The sequence below is a fragment of the Neopsephotus bourkii genome, unplaced genomic scaffold (genome assembly GCF_033783945.1).
Source record: "Neopsephotus bourkii isolate Nb327-2 ecotype Australia unplaced genomic scaffold, CSIRO-AGI_Nbou_v1 NB_1792, whole genome shotgun sequence".
NCBI lineage: Eukaryota > Metazoa > Chordata > Aves > Psittaciformes > Psittacidae > Neopsephotus > Neopsephotus bourkii.
In genome coordinates, this window is record NW_026902266.1 from 11,122,932 (window position 1) to 11,144,836 (window position 21,905).

At 42.5% G+C, this 21,905-nt stretch overlaps 2 protein-coding genes across 3 annotated transcripts in view; both read right to left on the minus strand.

Moving 5' to 3' along the window:
• The window catches only part of RPL27A (ribosomal protein L27a), a 224,431-nt gene that overhangs the window by 13,987 nt on the left and 188,539 nt on the right, over positions 1 to 21,905 (minus strand). The window lies entirely within an intron of this gene.
• Positions 1 to 21,905, minus strand: part of DENND2B (DENN domain containing 2B) — a 135,312-nt gene that overhangs the window by 8,852 nt on the left and 104,555 nt on the right. For both annotated transcript variants that reach the window (XM_061342426.1, XM_061342428.1), the window contains 2 exons: positions 19,508 to 19,648; positions 16,544 to 16,692 (listed from right to left, as the gene is read on the minus strand). In XM_061342426.1, coding sequence (XP_061198410.1) covers positions 16,544 to 16,692; positions 19,508 to 19,648 — 290 coding nt within the window. The remainder of the gene's footprint in view (positions 1 to 16,543; positions 16,693 to 19,507; positions 19,649 to 21,905) is intronic.

A 21,905-nucleotide genomic window follows, 5' to 3' on the forward strand; every position in this document is an offset into this window, starting at 1 on the left:
AGAGGGGAAGCGCTGTCGCAGTCATGCACAAGTAGGAGACATGCTGTGATCCCAAGGCTGGAGTACTCCAGAAATGTAGACTACTGTGCTGGCCTGTGTGTCTGCAGAGCTGCTGAAGGGAAGAATCAGCCTTCTGCTTAAACCCAGCACATCCCCCTGCTCTGTCAACGACAGGCTGGCCTGCACACACGTGTAACTGTACACATGGAGTAAGACTACTAACAGTAATTGACTGTGAAAAAGTGTGCTTGCACATCTTGTGGGGTAAGGGACGTGCAGATATGTAAGGCTATTATCTAGCCCTATGACATAGCCCATGCCACTCAACTCATCCCATTAAGCCTGTACTCATCCCAATAATTTGCACTCCAATATAGCAAAATTAGTGCACAATTTGTAGGAAAACACACAGTAGCAATCCATTTCAAAACACAGGCAATCCTCCGCCCCTCCTTCCACTTTTTTTTTTTTTTTGCATGGGTATCATCTTGTTAAAAAATATTTGGAATTTGCCCAGGTTTTGGTTATTCCTGTGCCTTTTTTTCACTAAATTTAAAAAATCTTCAGTGCTTGATCTTTTCCTCATGAAAGAATTTATATGAGATTATACAGTCTTATTGAGACATTCTTAATCACAAATTTCTCTTGAAGAAGGAATCCTGTATCATGTTACAGACGAAAGATGACAATGCTTCTTTCCCACTCAAAGTTGCTTTATCTTCCTCTGGGCTATTTTGTTTCCCAAATCATTTTCTCATGACAGCACACAGAAACCTTTCCTTGTTGTGTACTTGGTTGCGGAGATGCAAGGCTCACAGTGAGAGCCGAGGCACAGGAATTTCAGACATCACCGTGACTCAGCTGAATTGTGGAGGCTGCTTAGGCCCAGAGCAAAAGCATGTTAATGATTTAAGAATAACATTGACTGTCTTTTAGATAGGGAGATGCCTGCTATCAATTTATGGGTCAGTCAACCAACAAATAACCCCAAGTCCAGGCTATTTTAATATCTAATCACAGCACAATTACCATGCTCTGAGAAACACACGTTCTTCTCTGTTGAACAGTGGACGGACACTGCCCTGGCTAGGGGGAGCACTGCTGATGCAGATGCTAGCCCTGGATGTGTGTGTTGTCAGAGGACCATAGCTTGTTGCATACTGGAAGTCACCAGCTCTCATGAAATGTTAATCATATCCAGCTATTCATACTACTACATTGGAAACATTCCACAGATACGACTTGATAACTCTCTTTTCCCTATAACAATAGCCAAAAGTTATGTTCCTTCTCACTTTCCCCCTCTACCACCTACAGTTTCTCACAGACACACAGGGGAGCATCACACACTTAACATCTCCTAAATGCAGGAATAAGCCTCTAGCATAGACAGTCACTTGTTGTCAGGGCTCCCTGGTCCTATCTTGTTACTCTCATGCACCTTCACAGTCATTTTAAATTTTCGTTGTGGGAGGGGAAGCTGAGAACATCCCTCTCCTTAGAAGAGGTAAGAATATCATCCTCTCCTAAGGGACAGACACGCTTAACTCAGCCTGGAGAGAGGGAGGACCACCCCTTAGGTGTAGGGCCAAGCCACACAGCAGCTCCATCCCCCCAGGGCCAGTGCCAGCTCTGTGCTATGCCAGTATTCTGGACCATGCACAGGACTGAGACCAGTTGTCAGAATCTGGTCCCTCTACTTCCTCAAATGGAGAAACGCAGCCAAAAATGTAGATTCACAATGAAGTGTTTCCACTGCCCGTGTTTACTTTTCCACAACCTTTTCATGTTTCTCATTTCTCCCTGCTGATTTAATTATGTTACTCTGTCCCCATTTGCTGAACTCTTAGCCACTGTGTTAACGCATACATGCTCCAGCCCACAACTGCTCCATGACCGAGTTACATCCCTGACCCACGCCCTCTCCTCTGCTCAGGAGAGCTTCCTGTCACTTGAGGTTAGAATCTGGAGGCTCAATCCTTCCCAGGTGCAATACCTCGACTCAGGTGGGTATTACACACCCATGTGCCTTGTCACAGGCCACTGGTGTGCTCTTGTGATAACTCCTACTGTTGTGCTATTGCTGAAATGTGTAGCAAAACCAGACACTTCTCTCCTATACCCTTCACTGCCTTCCCAGATCCTGGATTAATTCTACCTCTGACAGACAGAGATAAAAGTCTGTGACAACTCTGAAAGACAGAATGGTCTGGGAGGTTTGCAGAGGACTCTAAAACCTCTGGGAAAAGGCTACAGGACCATGGGTTCTGCCCGTTTTCCCTCCAACACACACAGACTGCAGAGGTGAAGGACAAAGCAGAAAGCTTGAAAAGCATCAAGTAGAGAAAAAATGGAAGTAAAGCTGGTAGCAGATGGCTACATTTTGGGTGGAAGATGGAGTGCACGCAGCATTGTGAGAAATGTGCTGTGCCAGATACATTACTTACCTAAGTGCTGGGGAAAAACAAAGGTTTCTCTGGATGCATAAGAACAAATAGTAGCAGCACTGTTATTCAAGTGGGTAAGACTTAAATAATAACATCAGGGACAAAATACAAATGAAAACAGTGTCCTAAGTGATAATCTCCATACTCCAGACTCACTCTAATAATCTGCAGCATTCCTGCAGGTCAGCTTTTCAAGCAAGCCCTTGTCATAAGAACTGACAACAGAGAGCTATTACCATCGCTGCCCCACAGTGGGAGTGCTCAGCTCCAGCACCCCTCTTGACCCTCAAGTGTTCTTCTGAGGCTGCGTGCCCTGAGGGCCCCCTAGATCAATGGCTTGTGCTTCACTCCTGGGGCTGCTGTGCTATGAGGACACTTGTGTCATTAACCCGGATACCTCCAGCCACTCACCAAGTAGGGCAGGCAGGAATAAAATGAGAATTCAAGAAAGTCTTTGATACAATGGTGCAGGACATCTCCAGTTTTCTAGCCAAGATAAGCGTGTCAGACATGACTGCATTTCTTTCTGTGCAAAATCATTGCCGGTGGTTTCTCTGTTATCACACTAGGATGTTTAAAAGGGAAAAAAAATCTTCAGTTCCTCTCTTTTGACTCAAACCAAAGACATTACATGGCTTGTAGGCTACCCCATGAGCATTTTGATATAAAATCATGTGAGTCATTGTTGCTAGAGGAAAAGGACATGGCAATGGAGCCATCTGACTGAGCCAGGTTTGGGAATGTACAAGCGCTCAGGAACAACAGGCACATTCAGAGACACAGCATCATATGCAGAGAGGGCTGGGGAGGGGGCCATAGCAGAAGACAACTGCAGGGAGCACCTGGGATAACCTTCTCACCAGGAGCAACATGAATCAATAAATACCTTTGTGCTTGTAAACTAATACTGAAGCGAAGCTGAAATGGAGAATTTTTGAGAAGCGAAGCTGTCACGGGTAACATCGCTGCTGATTACGGATTAAAGGATACCTCTGTGAGCTCATGTGTGAGGCCTGCCATTACTGATGGGTCTGGGAGACCTGCCTATTTGTAGGATTGCTTGCGTTTGTAAGGCACTGGTTTCACATGATCAGAATTTCACTTGTTTTCACTGAGGTTTTTAAGCTGGTGTGCTAACTCTTTTCTTTTCCAGCTTCAGGCAAAATGATATAGAATGATAAAGTAATTCAGGTGGGAAGAAACCTCAGGAGGTCAGCTGATCCAGGCCCCCCTGGTTTGGCATCAGAGCAGTTTGCCTCCAAAACCAGATAAAAAAGTACGTGAGTTTGCTAAATAGAACATCTTTATTGCCCTTCTTTGTGAAAGGGTGGCATGTTTTCTTGGCAAGGACTTGAATGCTGGTAGGGGGGAGTGCCCTGTGTGCCAAGGACTTCTACCAGTGATGTCTAAGCTCACACTGATTTGGTGATGTTAAAAACCATCGTAAAATAGTAATTTTTTGTGCTCACTAGAAAGAGACTTATTGAGCTGATAATTTCTTCAAATGAAATTGTTCACACTTAAGCAGCACCTCCCTTTCTACTGTAGCCCTGGCTGCACAGAGAAAAGGGAGGCTCATGTGGGAGAGGAAGATCTTCTTCATCCTGCAGGGAACCTAGGGAAGGAAAGAGAAGGAAACAAAGGAAGGAAAATGAGGAAGCTGAGTTAAATGCAAAAGGGTAAAAGCAAGACCTGTGAGGCAGAACCGGGAGGGCAGGAAGACAAAATGAACGTGGTGAGCAGGTGAAAATGAAACATGAACTGAAGACAAACAGGCTGGGATGCTAAACTAATGGACTGGACAGTGACTGGCTGGGCTGAATGACACAAGCATTGGGGAAAACAATTTAATATGAATATGGGTAAAATTCTGTCACACACATGCAGCCAAATTATTAACTTGAGAAACTTGTTCTTCTCTGTTGCCATGGATAGGTGGAAAGCCTGTGAGGCTATCTCATGCCAATTACCCATCCTCTTCTGATGCCAGAGACACTGAGAATGGCTGCAGCTGCAGGAGGGAAGGTTGGACACTGGCATAGCTGAAGGTATGTGACAGAGACTCAAAGCCCACTCATAGTACAGATGCAAATCAAATATAATCAGTGCTACTACTCTTCAGCCACTTCTGCACTGCTTCCTCCTTACCCAAGTATGTAAACCCACTGACAAGCAGGGAGAAACAAAAGCACAGCTTCTATCAGGAATAATTTTCAAACTGAAAAGACAAGTTTCCTCCACAATGGTTATATTTATATATCAAAACCAACACCAGAATCATGCACAGCTTATTGCTGCTTGGCCCAATTAATTCTAATCCACTGATAGAAAAATTATTTCAGGAATTATAGTCAGAATTCAGCAGGAATTATAGTCCGTTCATGCCTGGCTTCACCAATTAAAACAAAGCATGAGGGGACAGGCAAACTACTGGGTTAGGCTTTGATTCAACGAAGTATTTTAGCATAAGTTTCAGCCTTAATTTGCTTTCACTGTGGTGAAATACTTTGCTGAAATGAAGCCTCAGAGACCTTTTCTTTTTCCACTTCTACTTTAATCAGATCAGCCCACAAGTACAACACAAGACATGATATCCCCTTTTGAGCCTGAGTACCCTGACTGCTGGGGAAGAGTGCTGTTGGGATGTCTGGAAAGTCAGCCCCTCTCTCCAGCAAGGCATGTTTCAGCTTCTGAAATCTGAATACTTTTTCACCATTCTAGAAGCCCTTCAGGGGTAAAGCAAACTACAGAGGCTCCTTCTAGCGTTTATAAGGTGGTTTGGAATTAGAGACTGTAGCTTTTGAAGCTATTAAATAATTTCAATTTAAATTTAATGCATCATTAATATATTAATTAACTTTTAATATGTAATTTAAATTTTAATTAAAAAATATATTTCAGCCTCCTGGCTCAAGAGTCTCCTGTGGTCAATCCAACATCTGTGTAGGGTTGCACATGGAGGAGGACTCCTGTCCCCTGGTGCTGCCAAGGCACCTCTCCTCTCCTGACCTGAGTAGCTGCAGGAAGTTGAAGATGGAGTGGTTGCATACATGACTTGAAAGGGGCTTCTGAATTCCCTGTTAGTAAATCTGACCTTTGTCTGGATGTTTAAAATCAAAGTAGTGGGTGCATATTACACGGAAAATGGAGTGAGCTTGGGCTGTAAAAGCCAGAGCAGAGTAATAATTTGTATTGTCATCTGGTTTTTAAATCAAACACTTAAGTAAGAGGTAAATTAAGAGTCATGACAAGAGGCCTTTAGGAGTTGGCCAGAAGTATGCAGGTAATACTGTATCTGAGATCAACACCTGACATCCTGCTTTTTGGGAAATATGAACAGATCTCTAATGTACATATTTTAGGTCACTTTTTCTCTTGATGTCAGGGGAAACCTGTCAATAGGAAGCTCTGCCTCTAGTGTCTAAATAAAACTGAAAATTCTCTAGTGTAAATGTGGTCATGATGGAGGGAAAATGTACAATTCCGGTGAGGATCATGGTGAGCCAAGTCCATCCAGGCCAACTCAAATGCAGCAGCCAGTTCTGAACAATTCATAACTTAATTATTTCATACATTACAACAAATGCTGCTACACTCAATCTCTGTGACTGGATAAAGAGCTCTCTAAAGCACAAATTAAAGGTATTCCCTGGCTGTTGTGGCCTATAACATGTATTACCTAGTCTTAGCAGCGAGCTAATGACTCAGTCTAGAAGCAGGTGAAAATTCATCACTCTGCACAGGAGCTTGACAAAGGAGAAATATTATTCCAGAGGTGAACATTTCCCAGGGTGACTGATTGACTGATTTAGCAAACCAGGAGCTCTACTATTGCACTTAGACTATCAGCTTCCAGGGTCCAGCCACTGTTTCCTCGCCTCCCCAACTGAAGTTGCCCAGTGTGGTAAGTAGCAGTCTGATGCAGAAGTGAGAACCCACCTGTTCTCCTGCCAAGGGTTAAAGGCAGAATCAGGCCACAGTGGCTCCCCTATTTCAAATGATGACACATTTGCTGCAAGTGATCTTTGTGATATCTCATGGAGGTCTCAAACAGGTCTCAGTGATAACACTGGCAGGGAGACGGGGGCACAGGCTGAGGAGGACATGCATATTTTCTGCATCACATCAAACCCATTATCAGTTGCCGTCCTTTGTGATTTTTTTTTAACTATGCCTACAACTTGAAGAGTGTAGCTACTTAACCCTCACACCCTTCAAATGGTGGGTTTTTTCCCTCCTGACAAGCCAAACCTAAACCTTGTTTTGTAAGAAATGAGTTACGCTTTTAAGTTTTATATATGATGCTGTCTACAGTACAGTCTGAGAAAAGCCAAGCTTATAACATTCTTATAAAGGAATCACAATATGGACTCCCCTGTCTGGCACAAGCAGTGCCACAAGCAGTTCAGTGGGGCACCAGTGATGCAGTTAATTTTGGGACACAGTCCAGTGTGTCCAGCTCTACCCAGACTACTGAAGGTGAATTACAAAAAGCCCAGGCACCAAACCCTCCATGCTACTGATAACTCCAGGTAGAAGGTTTTTAATGAAAAACACAGTGGTTACAACCTAGTTTCTGGAATTGTTTTCTCTGACTTTAATTCATGGAGCCATGGGTTTTCACACTGCCATGCCAATGAGTACAGTTCATGGAGCAGACGTGCCCAATGGTTTGTGTCATTGTCTGTATCCCTTTTTTGGTCTCTCTCTATCATATTTCATTGAAAAATGAGTGGGAAACATCTTCATCCATAAACCCTTTTCTGACCACGTCCCCTTTAGCTTAAGCTTGCAAGATCTTGTCCTATCTTGTGCTATCTTCTTACCAGTACAATTGCATCAGCAGCCTCACTGTAATTACCTGAACATATCCCCATAGTGCATTACAAGTACACCAGGAAATGTGAAGCACAAGGGGTGAGGGTCTATCATGATGTTTGCCTCTCCTTTCATTGCTCCCTCATGAAAGGTTGCTCAGAGGCATGAGGACAGAAAAGCTTTTCTGTAACTGTAAATGTCCCATCACACCAGAACAGAGAACGTCACAGAATGTCGGGTCATATATTGATACACTGGGCACTGTGCTAAGACATGTGCTAAGAACAAAGAGCTTACATTTTAGTATTTTCCAAGATGACAACAAAGAGACCAAAATTATACCAGGATGCTCCAGGCAGCCCATGTTGATATGCAGGATGGCTGTTGCGGCAATCTGCACACAACTACAATTTGCAGTCAATGGCTTAAGGAATTAACAGGTACATTATAATGCCCTTGTGCAACCAGAGGTGACATTTGAACAGCCAGCACCTGCAGCTATCATGCTGGGATGTTATCTCCCATTATCCCAGAGATGGGGTGAAACATGATGTGCTCTCAGAGATCTTTATTTTAAAGTTGCTGGATTTAAAATAGAGACAGCCAAAGTAATTCAGATTTTCAATGTTCTATATTTACATAACGCATATGGGGATATTACCAAACAAGTAGTAAGTGCAGGTTCATTTTGACTATACAGGAGGCTTTCTTTTTGTTTTTCATTGAAATATGGGAAGACAGACAAGCAAAATTTCTAAAAGTTATCATAACTTGTCAGAAATTAGTAAATTATTTCATTAAGAGCTGCATTTTCAGAATCCAACTCCCACCTTCCTGGAACACTGTAGGGACAGACAGTCTGAGGTCCCACACATAACCTGTGAAGCACAACCCTGGCTCATGGAACAGATCAAGATTTTATTGCATGGAGCTAAGGGCTGCAGACAAGCAAATGCATTGTCAGGAGATCTCTCTTTCAGAGAATAGCTTTGAAGTACTTAATTTCAAAGTAAGCAGAGAAAAGCTGATTAAAGGGAAATGTGGTTTCAACAAAGACGTTATATTTTGCTGCTTTAATACTCGTGCATAAGAGGCACATGAAAGCCCCTGGAGAAAGAGACATGCAAAGTGCCCTTGAGAATGAGAATTTGGCTTTTCAAGCAACCAGCATTCAATCATACTTTTCATAAAGCTCAAGCAAAAGGGTTTTTTGGCAAAAAGTCATTGCTTTAACACATCATCCACCTGCCCAAACTGTGTCAGGTGGTTACAAGAAAAATCCCCAACATTTCAAAGTGGAAAGTTATTAGTCTTTGTGCCCACAGAGTAATCCAGTCCCTTCCTGCAGGACAGCTTCTTAGCATAAATCCATTACACCTGGTTCTGGCCCAGGTTCTCTGGAGGAGTGTTAACTACTTGTTCTTTCCACACTGGGACCTTTGCTTCTAACAGTCCTTGTTAATGTTCACAGGCAATCTTTGCACTATTAACAACGTGACAGCTGTAAAATAGGAGGAAGAATTTTTCTAGGTAGTAAGAAAAGAGAACAATCCCAACCCCCCAGGCCTTCTCATTCAAAAGCTAAAAAGAATGAATCTGTCTAAATTCCTCCACTGGGAACTAGGGGCTAAGTTCGGAAAATGTTGCAACATACTGCTGTATCTTTACTGTGCCAATAAGCACTCCAGAAGAAAACTGCCAAACATCATGGTCATCTTCTTATCACATTCCCTTTCATGGGGAAGTGGAAGGGAGAGAAAATTTTGCTGCACAAATCAGAAGTGGAAAAAGTATTATTTTTCCCACTGTAGAGCATTAGCCAAAGCCTGAAGAGACATGAGTAAATACCACTGGAAAGGAGGGCAGGAGGAAAGGAGGAAAAGGAAAATCATACAAGCTCTACCCTTCTTGGGATATGGCATATTGAAAATGATATTGAAGTTCACTGCATATTAGAAATGTTACTATTAGCTTGCTTTTCTCTGGGACTGTGTAACCTTAAACAAACCAGAGACTTAGATGGTTAATTTTGTTTCTCAGGCTGTCTCTTCTGCCTGACACACATTTTCCTACTGTCTGTGTACAGCTCCTCTGCCAGCATCAGTCATCACATCATCTGAATGCCAGAGAAATGTAATCCAGGTGGTACAAAACCTAAGCATCTCTTGAGAAGGGGGACTAAAGTGCAAAATTTCTCTGAGAAACATCTTGAAAGACAGTTCTGCTAGTTTCCTTAAACCACCAACTCCACATCAGATGGAGCACTTCCAATTCTAGCATTTAGACTGCAAGACAAAGCATCTTGCAGGACCAGATTGCATACAAACATCCTACAGAAAGAAGATTACTAGCTGTGTTTGGTAGGATAGAAAGAAGCAGAATAGCAAGAAATTGCAGTTACATGAGGTCAGATAACCACACGTGTTACAGTGTTAAAGGTTTTTTAAGTAGAAGTGTTTCTACCTGATGATGTTTCATAATGAAAGCAGACTGAGAAAAAACAAAGTCTCCTGAAAGAAAAGCAATTTCAGGGAAGGCAATAGACAGACAGACAGACTTTAGAGGATGCTTTTTATGTAAAAGATGAAGGGAGCTGCAAGGAATTGTCCCTTAGGTAAAGCAGGGATGGTCTGTGGGTTCTAAATCACTACTCAGTGGGGGCTGCTCTGGCTCTCTGGAGGGAATAGAAACTCTCAGGTTACTTACATAGAAATGGATGGATTTGATTTATTTAGAATAAATTTTGTCTACTAGCCATGATTAGATATTGGATACTTATATGAGAGCTCATTCTCTCCAGCGGAGAAACCAGTGGAAGAAGTTCTCTAGCTTATGTTCAGCATGGCAGACCAGACAAGCTCAATAATCCTGACAGAATTAAGAAAGCTCTTCAAGATCTTTGGATAAAAGAAGTTACCAGAAGAGGTGTCATTCATCCATACTTCTGGGTTTAGACATCAGATCTGGGAGCTATTACACATTCTACAGGTACAGTAGCTTGCATCTCTAAACATCTTCTTCAATGCACACCTGATAACTAAAGTTTTCCCTGAGATAAAGAACTGGATTTCTAGCACAATATAGGGCTGTATCTGATGTGACCAAGAGAAGACATAGTTGTGTCTTCCATAGACAGCGCTTAGAGCGTACAGACCAGTTAGAGACTGGCAGCAGTAAACTCTCCCTGAGAAGCTGGTTTCTGCCATGTGTTTGTTGTCAAATTTCTCTCACTTTTTTTTGGTGGGAAGGAAAGGAGATGTTTACCATTGCCCAAAGCTCACAGTCCGTTTACTGAGCACGCTTTCTCTTTTCCCACACATTTTTACTTTTTAAACCTGGCAGATTTTACAAGGGTTACGCTATGGCAGGCTACTGGAAAGCAGCATTCCCAGGCTGCAAGTGAGACTGGTCAGGCCTATCATTGCCATGATTAGTTTTGGAAGAGTTATATCCTACTTTCATTAATAAAAAATAAACAGAAAGGAAATAGGGAATGAGATTTCACTTTAGTAACCTGCCCGAAAGTTTAGCTGCTCTCACTTTTCCACTCGGCCTTGCTACAGGACTGATGAATTACTCTTAGTACTAAGATTGCCATTTATTTCCTATTTAAATTTCTATATTTTAACTTGAGCTGCAAGATTTTGTCTGCTAGATTAAAAGATGCCTAATACTGCTTTCCTAGGTAGGCACTGAGAGACAGGAATCAGGCTGCCTCTCAACTGCTAACTACCTTTGCTGCTTTCTAACATGGCCTCACAACTTCCAAAGCAACAGATTCAAGTATGAGGACAAACGTCAGTGCTCCCTGAACATCCCAGCTAACACAGACAGTCCTAAACTGTCTCTGTCCGTGAGATTAGGGAAATGCCATTGTTTGTTCTGAAAGCCTTTGCCCTGGAATGTAAGTACACTCTGCTTTCTTTTTGCTCCACAAAGTTTGCATCCCACATGCCTGTGGGATGACTTCCCCCAATATTTACATATTTATACTTCTGTCCTGTATTAGTCAGTGTTTCTGTCTGGAGCCCGTAACCTTTGGTCAGGTCTGGGATCTGCCTGGATGGATGTTCTACAGTCATGCTAGAAGACATACTCCTCCTGGCAGTCCAGAATACTTTGGGGAGGGGCAGGGAGGTTTTTGTCCTCAACAGGATAAAGTCTTCCCACCTCACAGGTGCCTAGCTTCTGCTTTTCTGCTTGCAACAGCACCTCTTTTGACATCCTGGGGCAAGCACTGCAGAGGAGGGTTTTGGGGGTCTGCAGCACACCAGGCGACAGTCTGTTGGTCCATGTTGGGCCAGGGGATGTATGCTGATGGAGGGGCAGAGAAACATGCAGGGGAAAAAACTCTCTGTGGGAAGACAAAGTCATATGTGGCCATCCCTAAGGGATGAAGACACTGAAGTGCAGGAGCTGTAGCTGCACTGAAGTTCACTCTCATACAGCATCGCCTCAGCTTCATTCCCTCAGATCTCCCTTGCACACAGGTAAAAAGTGTGTTGGGTTTATTCACAAACTTACAATATCTTGTAAGATATGGTAAACCCATCTAGCTCACAGCTAAGGATGGTGCACGATAAACATTTGTCAGTGGCAACACCACTGTGAAGGGTGCCCATCCCAATGCTCCTGCTCAAACCCCAGCCCCCTGCTCTGACCCTCTCCCAGCACAGGAGCTCCTGGTGTGACCTGGCCAAGGGGCACATCTGGTTTGGAGAAACTACAGAATTCCTACTACAGCTGGGCTGGCATAGACTCCTGGGTGAGGGAAAGCATGGCACAGGGCAGGAACAAACAAGGGGAACAGGAGGGAGCACTTCCTGAGCTGGCACTGCCACTTGGAGAAATGCCTGGCACACCTTCACCTTGGGCTATGTTTCCAAGTTCACCTGTATGGTTTAGGAGCATAAAACCCATTGCTATCAACAGAGATTTTTTTCCCTTGAAGCCCATGCTCCTGCTTCACTGAGAAGTAGCTGAAACATCTCATATAAAACCAAAAGTCAGAACAAATAAAAGTTATTTTGTCTTTTACAAAGACAAGGACTCCAAAGAAGCTTTTCACAGCTGCTAAAGCTTCACAAAGGCTGCTGAAAGGAATATTCTAGGATTTATATCCACAGCAAAAGATGAGCCTCATTCAAACATTCCCACTGACCCTGGATGGTGATGGACTGGACCTATATGTGAAATGTAAGCAAATTATGCTCAGAGTCCTTCACTATATAGTAGGTTAAAACAAAAGTGTTTTTTAATTATAAAAAATGGGGTTATAACAAAGGGTCATTGACATGCCCAAGGTCTTCCTTCCCCCTCTCCAAACAGGGGAAAAGGCAAAAAGGCTATTCTCACATACGTGGATGTATCACCTCCCCAGCAAGCCTGTCTCCAGCATAAAACTAAAACAAGCAAAGAAATATTTTTCTTCCAGTGTTTGCTTTCTATTTACTTTCTGTTGCTACCTCTGTGCCTGCAGCAACACCAATGTTCCCTGAGCCCCAGAACCCACTGAATTTGCATCTACTGCCAGCTTTTCAAACCCCTGAGGACTGCACTACACCAGCTCTCCCTTTGCAGCTGGCAGTCATGGGGTCGTTTCAGAGCTGGGGTGAACAGGCAGAATGGTGGGAACACAAACAGGGGTCCCAGCTGGGACGGGGATTGGAACTGGGAGGGGACATGCCAACTCAGCTGTGCTTTCAGCAGATGTTTAAGGAATTGGAGCTTTAAGTTACCTTTCTCTGAGTTATTCCAAGCTTCTCTGTTATTTTTATTTCACTGTTTTCTTCTTGACCATTCATGGAAAGCAAAATACTAAAAGGTCACTGGCAGATTCAAATTCATTTTTAAAGGTGAGCAAATAGCTGCAGGGATTTATTCCCCCGATCTCAAGCAGAAAAAAATAAAAAAAGAAGCAACATATTGGGAAAAAAACCCAAACCCAACTGCACAAACCCAACCAAGGCAACCTCACCGTCCTGTCGTTCAAAACTTTACTATTGTTTGCTCATTTCTTTCTGTGATCACTTTCTTTTTCTTCTGCACAAAGATCAAGGAGTATAAATTTTCACATTCTGGGCACTATAAGAACTGTAAGTAACAGTTTATTGAATGAGTCTCACTTCACTAGGCATGACTTTCCCAAACCTGTATGATGTGTGAAATCATTTACTGCTTGGAGACCTGTTAAACAGGCAGCCACAAAACCCCACTGCATCTCAATGTTTGAAGCCTAAACCTCAACGTCATTTATTTCTAAGCTATTTTTTGGGTACATGCAGAAATCAAACCCTTGTAAAATCTTTTTAATTTCCTGCTTTCATTCTTTGGGCCCACAGACTGGACCTATAAGATATTTCACTACCTTTTTTTTTTTTTTTTTCCACATTACTGGTAAACTCCTTCAGTTTCAGCCATGATGCCCATAAACAAAATTCACGTCAGACAAGGCAAAGGTTCCAAGACAGACAGTTATTAGCTCAAAGCCAGAGTGTTTCATTATAATCTTCATCCCCATTTAAACCATGAAAACCTGAGTTAGGTATTGAATTTAAATCCACTGTCACTTTCTGCAGGCCTTTGTCAAAGGACTCGTTATTAGTTTGTATTTTATAGTACCTCCAAGATCCCCATGCTGAGAAGGGATGCGCTGTATCAAGTAGAGCTGTGTGCACACACACAGGGCAAGAAGTGCTCTCTGTTCTGGAGCATTTAAGATCCAACACAGACCAGACGGAAGATAAGAAAGAGGTGCTACGTTTCCAGCATGAGTCACACAGCAGGTCAGAGAGGTTCAGAAGGACAGCTCAGGGTTCACAAGGCTTAATCCAGGGCCTTATCTACCACAGCAGTTTTTGTCATACTCTTTTTAAACTAAATAAACTATATGTACATAATAAAGAGTACATGTGGGTATAATAAAGTATATGAATGTAAACCTTTTTATGAGAAAGGTCGTGTCCCTTCTTACAGGAGCAACCACAAAACCTCATAAGCTTCTTTGATCTGTCTGAATCCTCTCCTTTCTCAAAATATTTTATAATGGTCCCTAACTTGATGCCTCGTCCTCACAATAGAAACAACAGTTCACTGAAGAAGAGGCTTTGCAAGAGAGAGTAATGTTCAGCTATGTGTTTACAAAAAGGGATCTTTAGCATTTCTAGTTCCTGTTGGTCCTGGTTCCCTATTTGTGTGCCAAAAGGGAGAGCAGCAGTGCTTTGCTTGTAAGCAGGACTTTGTTATCATTGCTCTGAGGCATGTAGCTATAAGGCTTGCATGGGCAAGCCTGAGCTGTTAGCTTACAGTCAGGCTTGCAGTGTGTACAAAACCCTGGTTGCCTGATCAAGTCCTGAGTTACCATGAGCCCTCAGCATCAGCAACATGACTATTTTCCAAGCCAGGCTGCCTTAAGCCTGTCACAGTAGGTTTAAGTGTTGCTTCTTTTCTCTGAACAGTGCCTGGAAGTGCTACATGACATCTGTTGGGCCAGCTATCCCAGAGAAACCCTCTGGGAATGGCTGCATTCTGTCCCAGCCCTCAGCTGAGGATGTCTCCTGCAGCAAGCCATCCCCACAGTACTGTGCCCGCAGTCCACAGATCTGGGCTCGGGGTATTTTGCCAAACCAGGACATCATCACAGAAGAGTAACAAGGAACTCCAAAACACAGCAACAGTTGGCCACAGCACAGCACAACACAGTCCTCATTTTTTCTATGTACCATTTTTGTGATTTTCCACTCAAATCACTGTGCCATTTGAAAGAACGCAGACCTGTGTCATTCTGAGTTACAGTCAGACTTGTGGGTGCCACTAATTCTGCTAAATGAACAGTAAAATAGAAACAGACAGAACGATGCAATGAAGCATGCGATAGAAAAAGAGTCAGAAGAACATGCCAACAGTTTTCAAAAGCCACCTGCCCCAATACTCATAGTGTGACTCACATATCCAGTAAAGTATTGCAGAAACCCTGGACCAGCTACACAGTTCTCACCAGGAGTTTATGTGAAATTAAGTCATCCCAAATGGTCATTCAAACTACAAGTTACTGACAAGGGAAGAGATGAAATAAAATGTTCCTGTTGTTCTAGACAACAAAAAAGACTGTTAAGGAAGTAACTTTATAACCTGAGAAAGGTCTGCAGCTTTAAGACGTTTTCCCCTAAAGGTTGTAAAGCTTTTACTATGCAAAGTATTTTTGCTATTATATACACTGGCGGTCATGAAGCGCAGCTATTATTTCTGGCGGTCATTCAGGGCTGATAAAGTGTTTAGCAGAGTTTGTTTGGGTAGATCCATATGAGTTTTTAACCACCCACACAGTCTTTTGTGTCTTTTTAAAAGATGCTTGGTGTTCCTGAGTCTAATAAATTAGGGTTTTTATTTTTATTTGCCCTCTTTTATTATGTATCATGCCACAACAAATAACATCTTCTTTACAGCGTCCACACTTTCTATATGTATTATGCAAGCATCTAAACCAGGGATGAACCTTTGCTGCAGAGCAGGAGTGCAGCCTACACAGAACTTCCATTTCCTTGGTAAAGGCCATGTGGATTTGTGACCTGTCACTTGTACTACACCTTGAGGTGAGTTCATGTCTCAGGGGACCCAGGGAGGGGAGATTGCAATCAAAGGGCAGGGAAGTAAGTGGTACACTGAAAGGGTGTAGCAAGTTGACCAAGATGGAGCTCCAGAAAGCAAGTGTTTTCAGGTCATTTGAACATGAGGAAAAACATCCAAACTAGTTGGGATGGACCATAATAGTATTATTAACACTCCCGCTGGGTAGGTTTGGTAGTGCAGGATTTGCAGCCTATCCCCATTATAAACTGTACTGCGTTTAGCAAACCAGGTGAACTTTCAGCACCCCAGTTCCCTGCCTGGCTGCACTGCATGGCCACAAGATGAATCACCTCAGTGACAATCTCTGCTTCTGTTTATAAGTACTCTGTTCCAAAACCTGAAACAGAATATTGCTAGGACTATATTGCCTCAAAACGCTGTGCAAACCTTTGCTGATATGAAGAAGCTGAGTATTGTTATTGCCATTTTATGGATGGGAAAGTAAGACAGAACAAGTGGCTTGTAGCTGGTGACTGCTAGTGAATATATGCCCCACCTGATGCAAATAACATCCACTGACGTAAAAATCATTTAAATCCTCTAGTGAGAGGATCCTCACATCGGACAACCATCTGGATATCGCATAAAGCTTTTTGAATCCAGCGACAGTACTGTCCTGAATGTGTGGTTCAGGTGCCTTTGCCACTTACCTGAGCTTATCTGCTACAAAAATGACACGCCGCTCCAACAGGAGAGAAGCAAAGATCCTGATGATCTGACGAACGCTGAGGCACTTGAAAAGGCATTCGAAGTCCACGTGCTCCAGGCGCGAGTCCATGGGCCGCCGCAGCTCAATGACCTGAACACATCCAACAAACATCAGTCAGCATCACTGGCCAGAGCTGACAGCACCAGGGCACTCAGCACCCCAGCCCGGGCCCTCCAGCACTGCTTCGTGCTTTTCTGTTGGGGAGACGTAGAGAACAACCCCCATCCTCTTTCGCAAACTGCGGCTGAAGGCACAGCTCTCCAGAGAAATGGCGTATTACACAATTCACAGTGAAGTCAGTCTTCTTCCCAGAATACAGTTGAGCACATTAAAACTACTGCCATTTCTGAGGAAAGCCCCCTGTCAGAAATGTAAAGCTTGGGTGAGTCAACAGTATGAAGCAAATAACAAACTGAGAACACTGGAACTGGAAGCTTACATGGTCAAAACTGCCATAAAGACAAGGTAGATTTGGTTATAAACTTACCTAGCAATTCGAATTTACATCCAGGGACTGAATTTAAAGACCAGGTAAAATTTAAACCAAATTACTTCATTTACACTCTTCTATGATGCATAATTCACTATGTAATGGTTAAAAGTGGTTTTTTTTTTGTCATAAAGATATGTACATACATATACTTAACTGGGGAGTCAGGACAAGGCCTAGATGGTGACTTGTGACATCCCTTTAAAGTCTAATTTTCATACTTCAGCCATGACCTCAGGCCCTCTCCTTCCTTTTCTCAAATGCCTTTTGCTTGATTCGTTTATTATATCTTCCTTTTACTCTGCAACTGACATGCTCAGATGTGGAACTTGAAGGCGGAGGAGAGAAAAAAGAAGAAGGAAAAAAAACCATGAAGAAGAGAGTAACAGAGGGAGAAAAATATGAAGTGCAAGACAGCAAATGATGAACTACTTGAGGAATCTGAGGAAACAGAAGGGAAAAGGTAAAAGTTGGCCAACTTGAAGCTGTGTTGAAACCTCTGAAGACATATTAACAGGAACATATATACATCTCCTTCTGTCCATATGTCCCAAAAGCACGGTCACTTTAATGCTTTCGACTCCTTTTAAGTTTTCAGGCACATGACACCACATTCCATGAGCATACCGTATTGAGTTTAAACCAAAGTAATTCTTACAAAATTCCTTGCAAACACACTGTTTTAAAGATGTGATCAAGACCACAGCATACTGGAAACGAAACCAATTCATACCAGTATAGTTGCACTATTTTTTGCTATCAGTAACAAAGGACTGTAAAAAGAAAGTCACTGTTAGAATAGTATTTTTGTTCATATTTGACTTTTCTAATCTTGAAATACAGGAATATTATGGTGCCAGAATATTAGACACCCATTACTCAGCTGTTGTCCCAAACAGCAGTAAGAATCAAACAACAGAGTGATGGTGTTCGATGATTACCTTCTCAAGGAATGCTGCCTGCCTACCTATTTCTCATATTCAGTAAAGATGCCCACTTCCATTGCTTAGCATGTGGATTGCAAGCTTGAATCACATTTATCTGCCAAATCACGAGGAGCTGGTTTTACTGCAAAAATTCCAGCGCTAAAATCTCGCTGCGGGGTAAGATGCAATGCAAGTTACGGCAGCTTTTACAAATGCCATGGATGTTTTCTGTTGCCTGGTAAAGCTTTCTGCTTCAGTCTGCTCATCACAAAGAAATATACTGTCTACTTCGCAATTAATCATCGTCTTTGTTTAGGTCAGAGGAGCCACAATGGAAGGACAAGATTCTGTTCCTAATTAAGCCAGTGCATTCCATTTAAATAACAAGTTTGTACTAGCATAACAGAGAGCAAAGCTCAGCCAGAAAAGAGTTGTTTGTTTGTTTGGAATTATCTCACTGTTTTTCTCTGGGAGAGTTCAGAAGCTTGAGCAGAAGACAGAGAAGCTGCAGAGCTATGGTTCCCAGATATATTCACATACAGACAGCATTATCAGATCTTATCACTGTTATGCCAATCAGCCTTTCAATTTTCCTTTGCTTCTCCAGAAGAAAACGCTTGCGACTTAAACATGCCTTGCAAGTCACTTATACAAGAAGCCCACTCCAGGGAAGTCAGTGGCATTACAATTGGAGAAAATACGATTCAGTGTTAAAACAGTAATAGTGCTGTAAAACTAACCCTCAGGAGTGTAAAATAAGCCTAGAGGGGAATTTTTCCTGCTTGCACTAACTGGGCCAAATTCTGTTTCTATCTGCAGTAATTAATTTCCTCTATATGCTTGCCCATGTGAGTGGAGCTATTACATACTTATATAAGGACATGCAGAGAGCAGAATTTGACATGCAAACAGCTAGGAAGCCTCAAGTTACAAAAACCCTTTTTAAGCAAGGCATCAACATTGAAACTTTCCAGTAAGGCGTATGTTGTATAATACTAGGCTTCTAGCTACCTGAGTCAGTAACAGAAGGAAATTAAATCTATTATATGTGCGCGTACACACACAAAAACTTTTATATGATATGCTTTTCTAAATACAAACTACTTTGAGGGCCACTTAAAGGATATTTACTGCCAAAAAGAGTCATTTAAACACTGCTGGTCACTCCTCCTACTAAGGCCAGGACTAGCAATAATGAGGTTTGCAATAACAACCAGCTGCTGGACTGTTCAAGTACAGGCAGCATGGGAAAAGACTTTATCACTGTGATAAAGCCCAGCAACACTGTAGTTTGTTACTCACACCAGGTCAGGCATACTAAGACATTTGTGTTGTGGTTTCTTCTTAAACACAACTTACTAACAAATGCAATGGTAGTGCGGCTCCTGAACTGCTCATTTGGAGGTTGTGCCACCTCACATGCCTTGCAGCATCTGTATATCTCCTCCTGTTTTGATTTTGCTGTTTGATATATACAGTCAGTTTTTACCTCATTTCCAGCTCCAGGCAGAAAGGTTTTGACTTTGATTGTCTTTCCAGGTGCAGGAAAAGGAGATTCCATCAGACTCCTCATAAATGGATAAACCAGGGCAGCAGATATTCCCCTTCTCCTTTCAACTTCATCCAGGATCTGATCCATTAGTAGGACATAAGAGAGAAAGAGACAGAATAAGTCAGCACCACATACACTTCTGAAGCATCTTTTGACCCACATGTGCTTGAACACATGGCAGATCTAATTCTCCTCTGCCATGCATTTTTTCACTACCATTAAAGCCATGGGGTTTGATTGGACTATAAAAATGGTTTTCTAGTTACAAAAAGAATCCTGTTTGTGAATGCAGTTAACACAGAGACAAGGAAGGAATAACAAATCTGGAAAGGAGAAAGAAGACTCAGCATGGCAAAAGGGGTCTATATTGTTGGGATTTTGCCTGAACAACAGGAGAAAAAGGTCAAGAAAAATCGCATGATCACAGGACAGGTCAGCATCATGTCTCAGTGGTATATCTTGGAATTTCTATTAAGGAGATACATTTTATTCTGTCTTAGGCACCTCTTCTATTTTAACCAAGGGTAGAAAAAGGACAGACCAGAAAGAAAAGCAATCCTGCCACACTATTATTCCAGCAGAAGTGCACCAGGAAAGAGCTTCTGGAAGAATCCTGGCCGTGTCAGCAGCAGTTATGTCTCAGTCTGTGCTGAGCTGGAGCCAGCCACAAGCAGCATCATGTAGCATGCCCAGCTGTTTACGCTGAGTGCCTACGTTAAGGTCATTTTACTGGTTGACATGATGTAGAGCAGGCAATGTAGTTTTTAAATAAGCAGATGGAACTTCTTACAGATAGAGAGGACTATTATTTTCTTCTCTCTGGTCACATGGGCCAACATAAATTAGATCACAGCTAAGTTTTCCCACATTAGACAGACCATATAGATGATAAAACTAAAGGAGAAAACAAGCTTCAAAGCAGTTAGTGTTTTGACCTGAAATGGTGATCTTTTAACCACCACTCAAGAGCAAAAGGCCATACAAGAATTAGTGGGTCTGAGGTATTTTCCGTTGTTTCTCTTGGAAATGCTTTTCACTGAAACAGAACATTAAAAGATACTTAAGCACAAGCTGGTGACCTACAACGGTAGCTAGTGACACCAAATGCGAACAGAGGCATTCACTGGTGCATAGCTTCCCTTTCCTCCTTGCAACACAGTAAAGACCTAACTAAAGCAAAGCTGACCCTGTATACATAACTTGCATTCCAGTCCATGGAAGTGGCAGATAGCCATAAATGAAGATATCAGTTTCACTCTTGATGTAATTTGCAGCTCAATGACTATCCTCACCAAAACCAAACCAGCTGCCCAAACAAGAAGTAGTAATGAACCAAGGCCCTTGGTGCCCCTACACACTGCCAGAATGCAGTTATAATATGCCTAACACATAATCTCCTTTTCTCCAGTCACTATTTGATGTTTCATGTTGCTGGAGTTGGGGACCCTGTGTGTGTCATATCCCTGTCCCAACAACCTTCACAACACAAATAAAAAGGAGTATTTAAACCATATAAAAAGTTGAACAGAGATCTCAGGAGATAATCAAAAACATCTGTTGAAACCATGACCAAATGAACTGGCTGGAAGTAAAGATATCTGTGGTTCTCAAGCCTGTCTTAGCAGTAGGTGTAATAACAGTGACCATAAGAGGCTTTGAGGAAGATGAAAATGCAGGCTGTCAGAAACATGACACTAATGGTTTTAAAACAGAGGACTCCTTTTGCTTTTCTGATAATTTCCAAGGTTTAATATCTCGTTGCCTTTCATCACATGCATTTTTTTGTAAAGACAATTGTTTCTTGTTTTGACTAATTTGACACAGTGCACCATGATGATTGTTTTCCTCTCTTTCACAGGATTTATCTACTAGGACAGCCCAGGTTCCTCTTACTAGGCTGGAAGAAGAGACTGTCTCAGTTTTCAAGAACTTCTGTCACCATCCAGACCACATCAATCTCCAAAACCAACAAGGATGCTAAGGCTCAAACTCTGCCTCTTCCATTTAACAACTGTTTCATCCTTCCAACCCGTTTCCAAATGCAGTGCTTGGGGTGTGTGCTAAAGAGCGTTGCTAAATCCAGCCCAGGGCTGGAGTCAGCTCTGCATGCTGCCGAACACCCTTCTCCCACCCTGGTGTCAGTACCATCAGGCAGGAGACAACAGTACCACAGACTCCAGTGCAGATGGGGTCCTTTTGTGGCCCATGAGCCAACGAACTGAAAAAGAGTGCAGGTTTGTTACAGCCCCATTTGATAAGAAACCAAGTGGGAGCCTTCCTTCCTGCACTGAGCAAGAATTTGAGGGCTGTGTGACCAGGACCTGCTTAACACAAT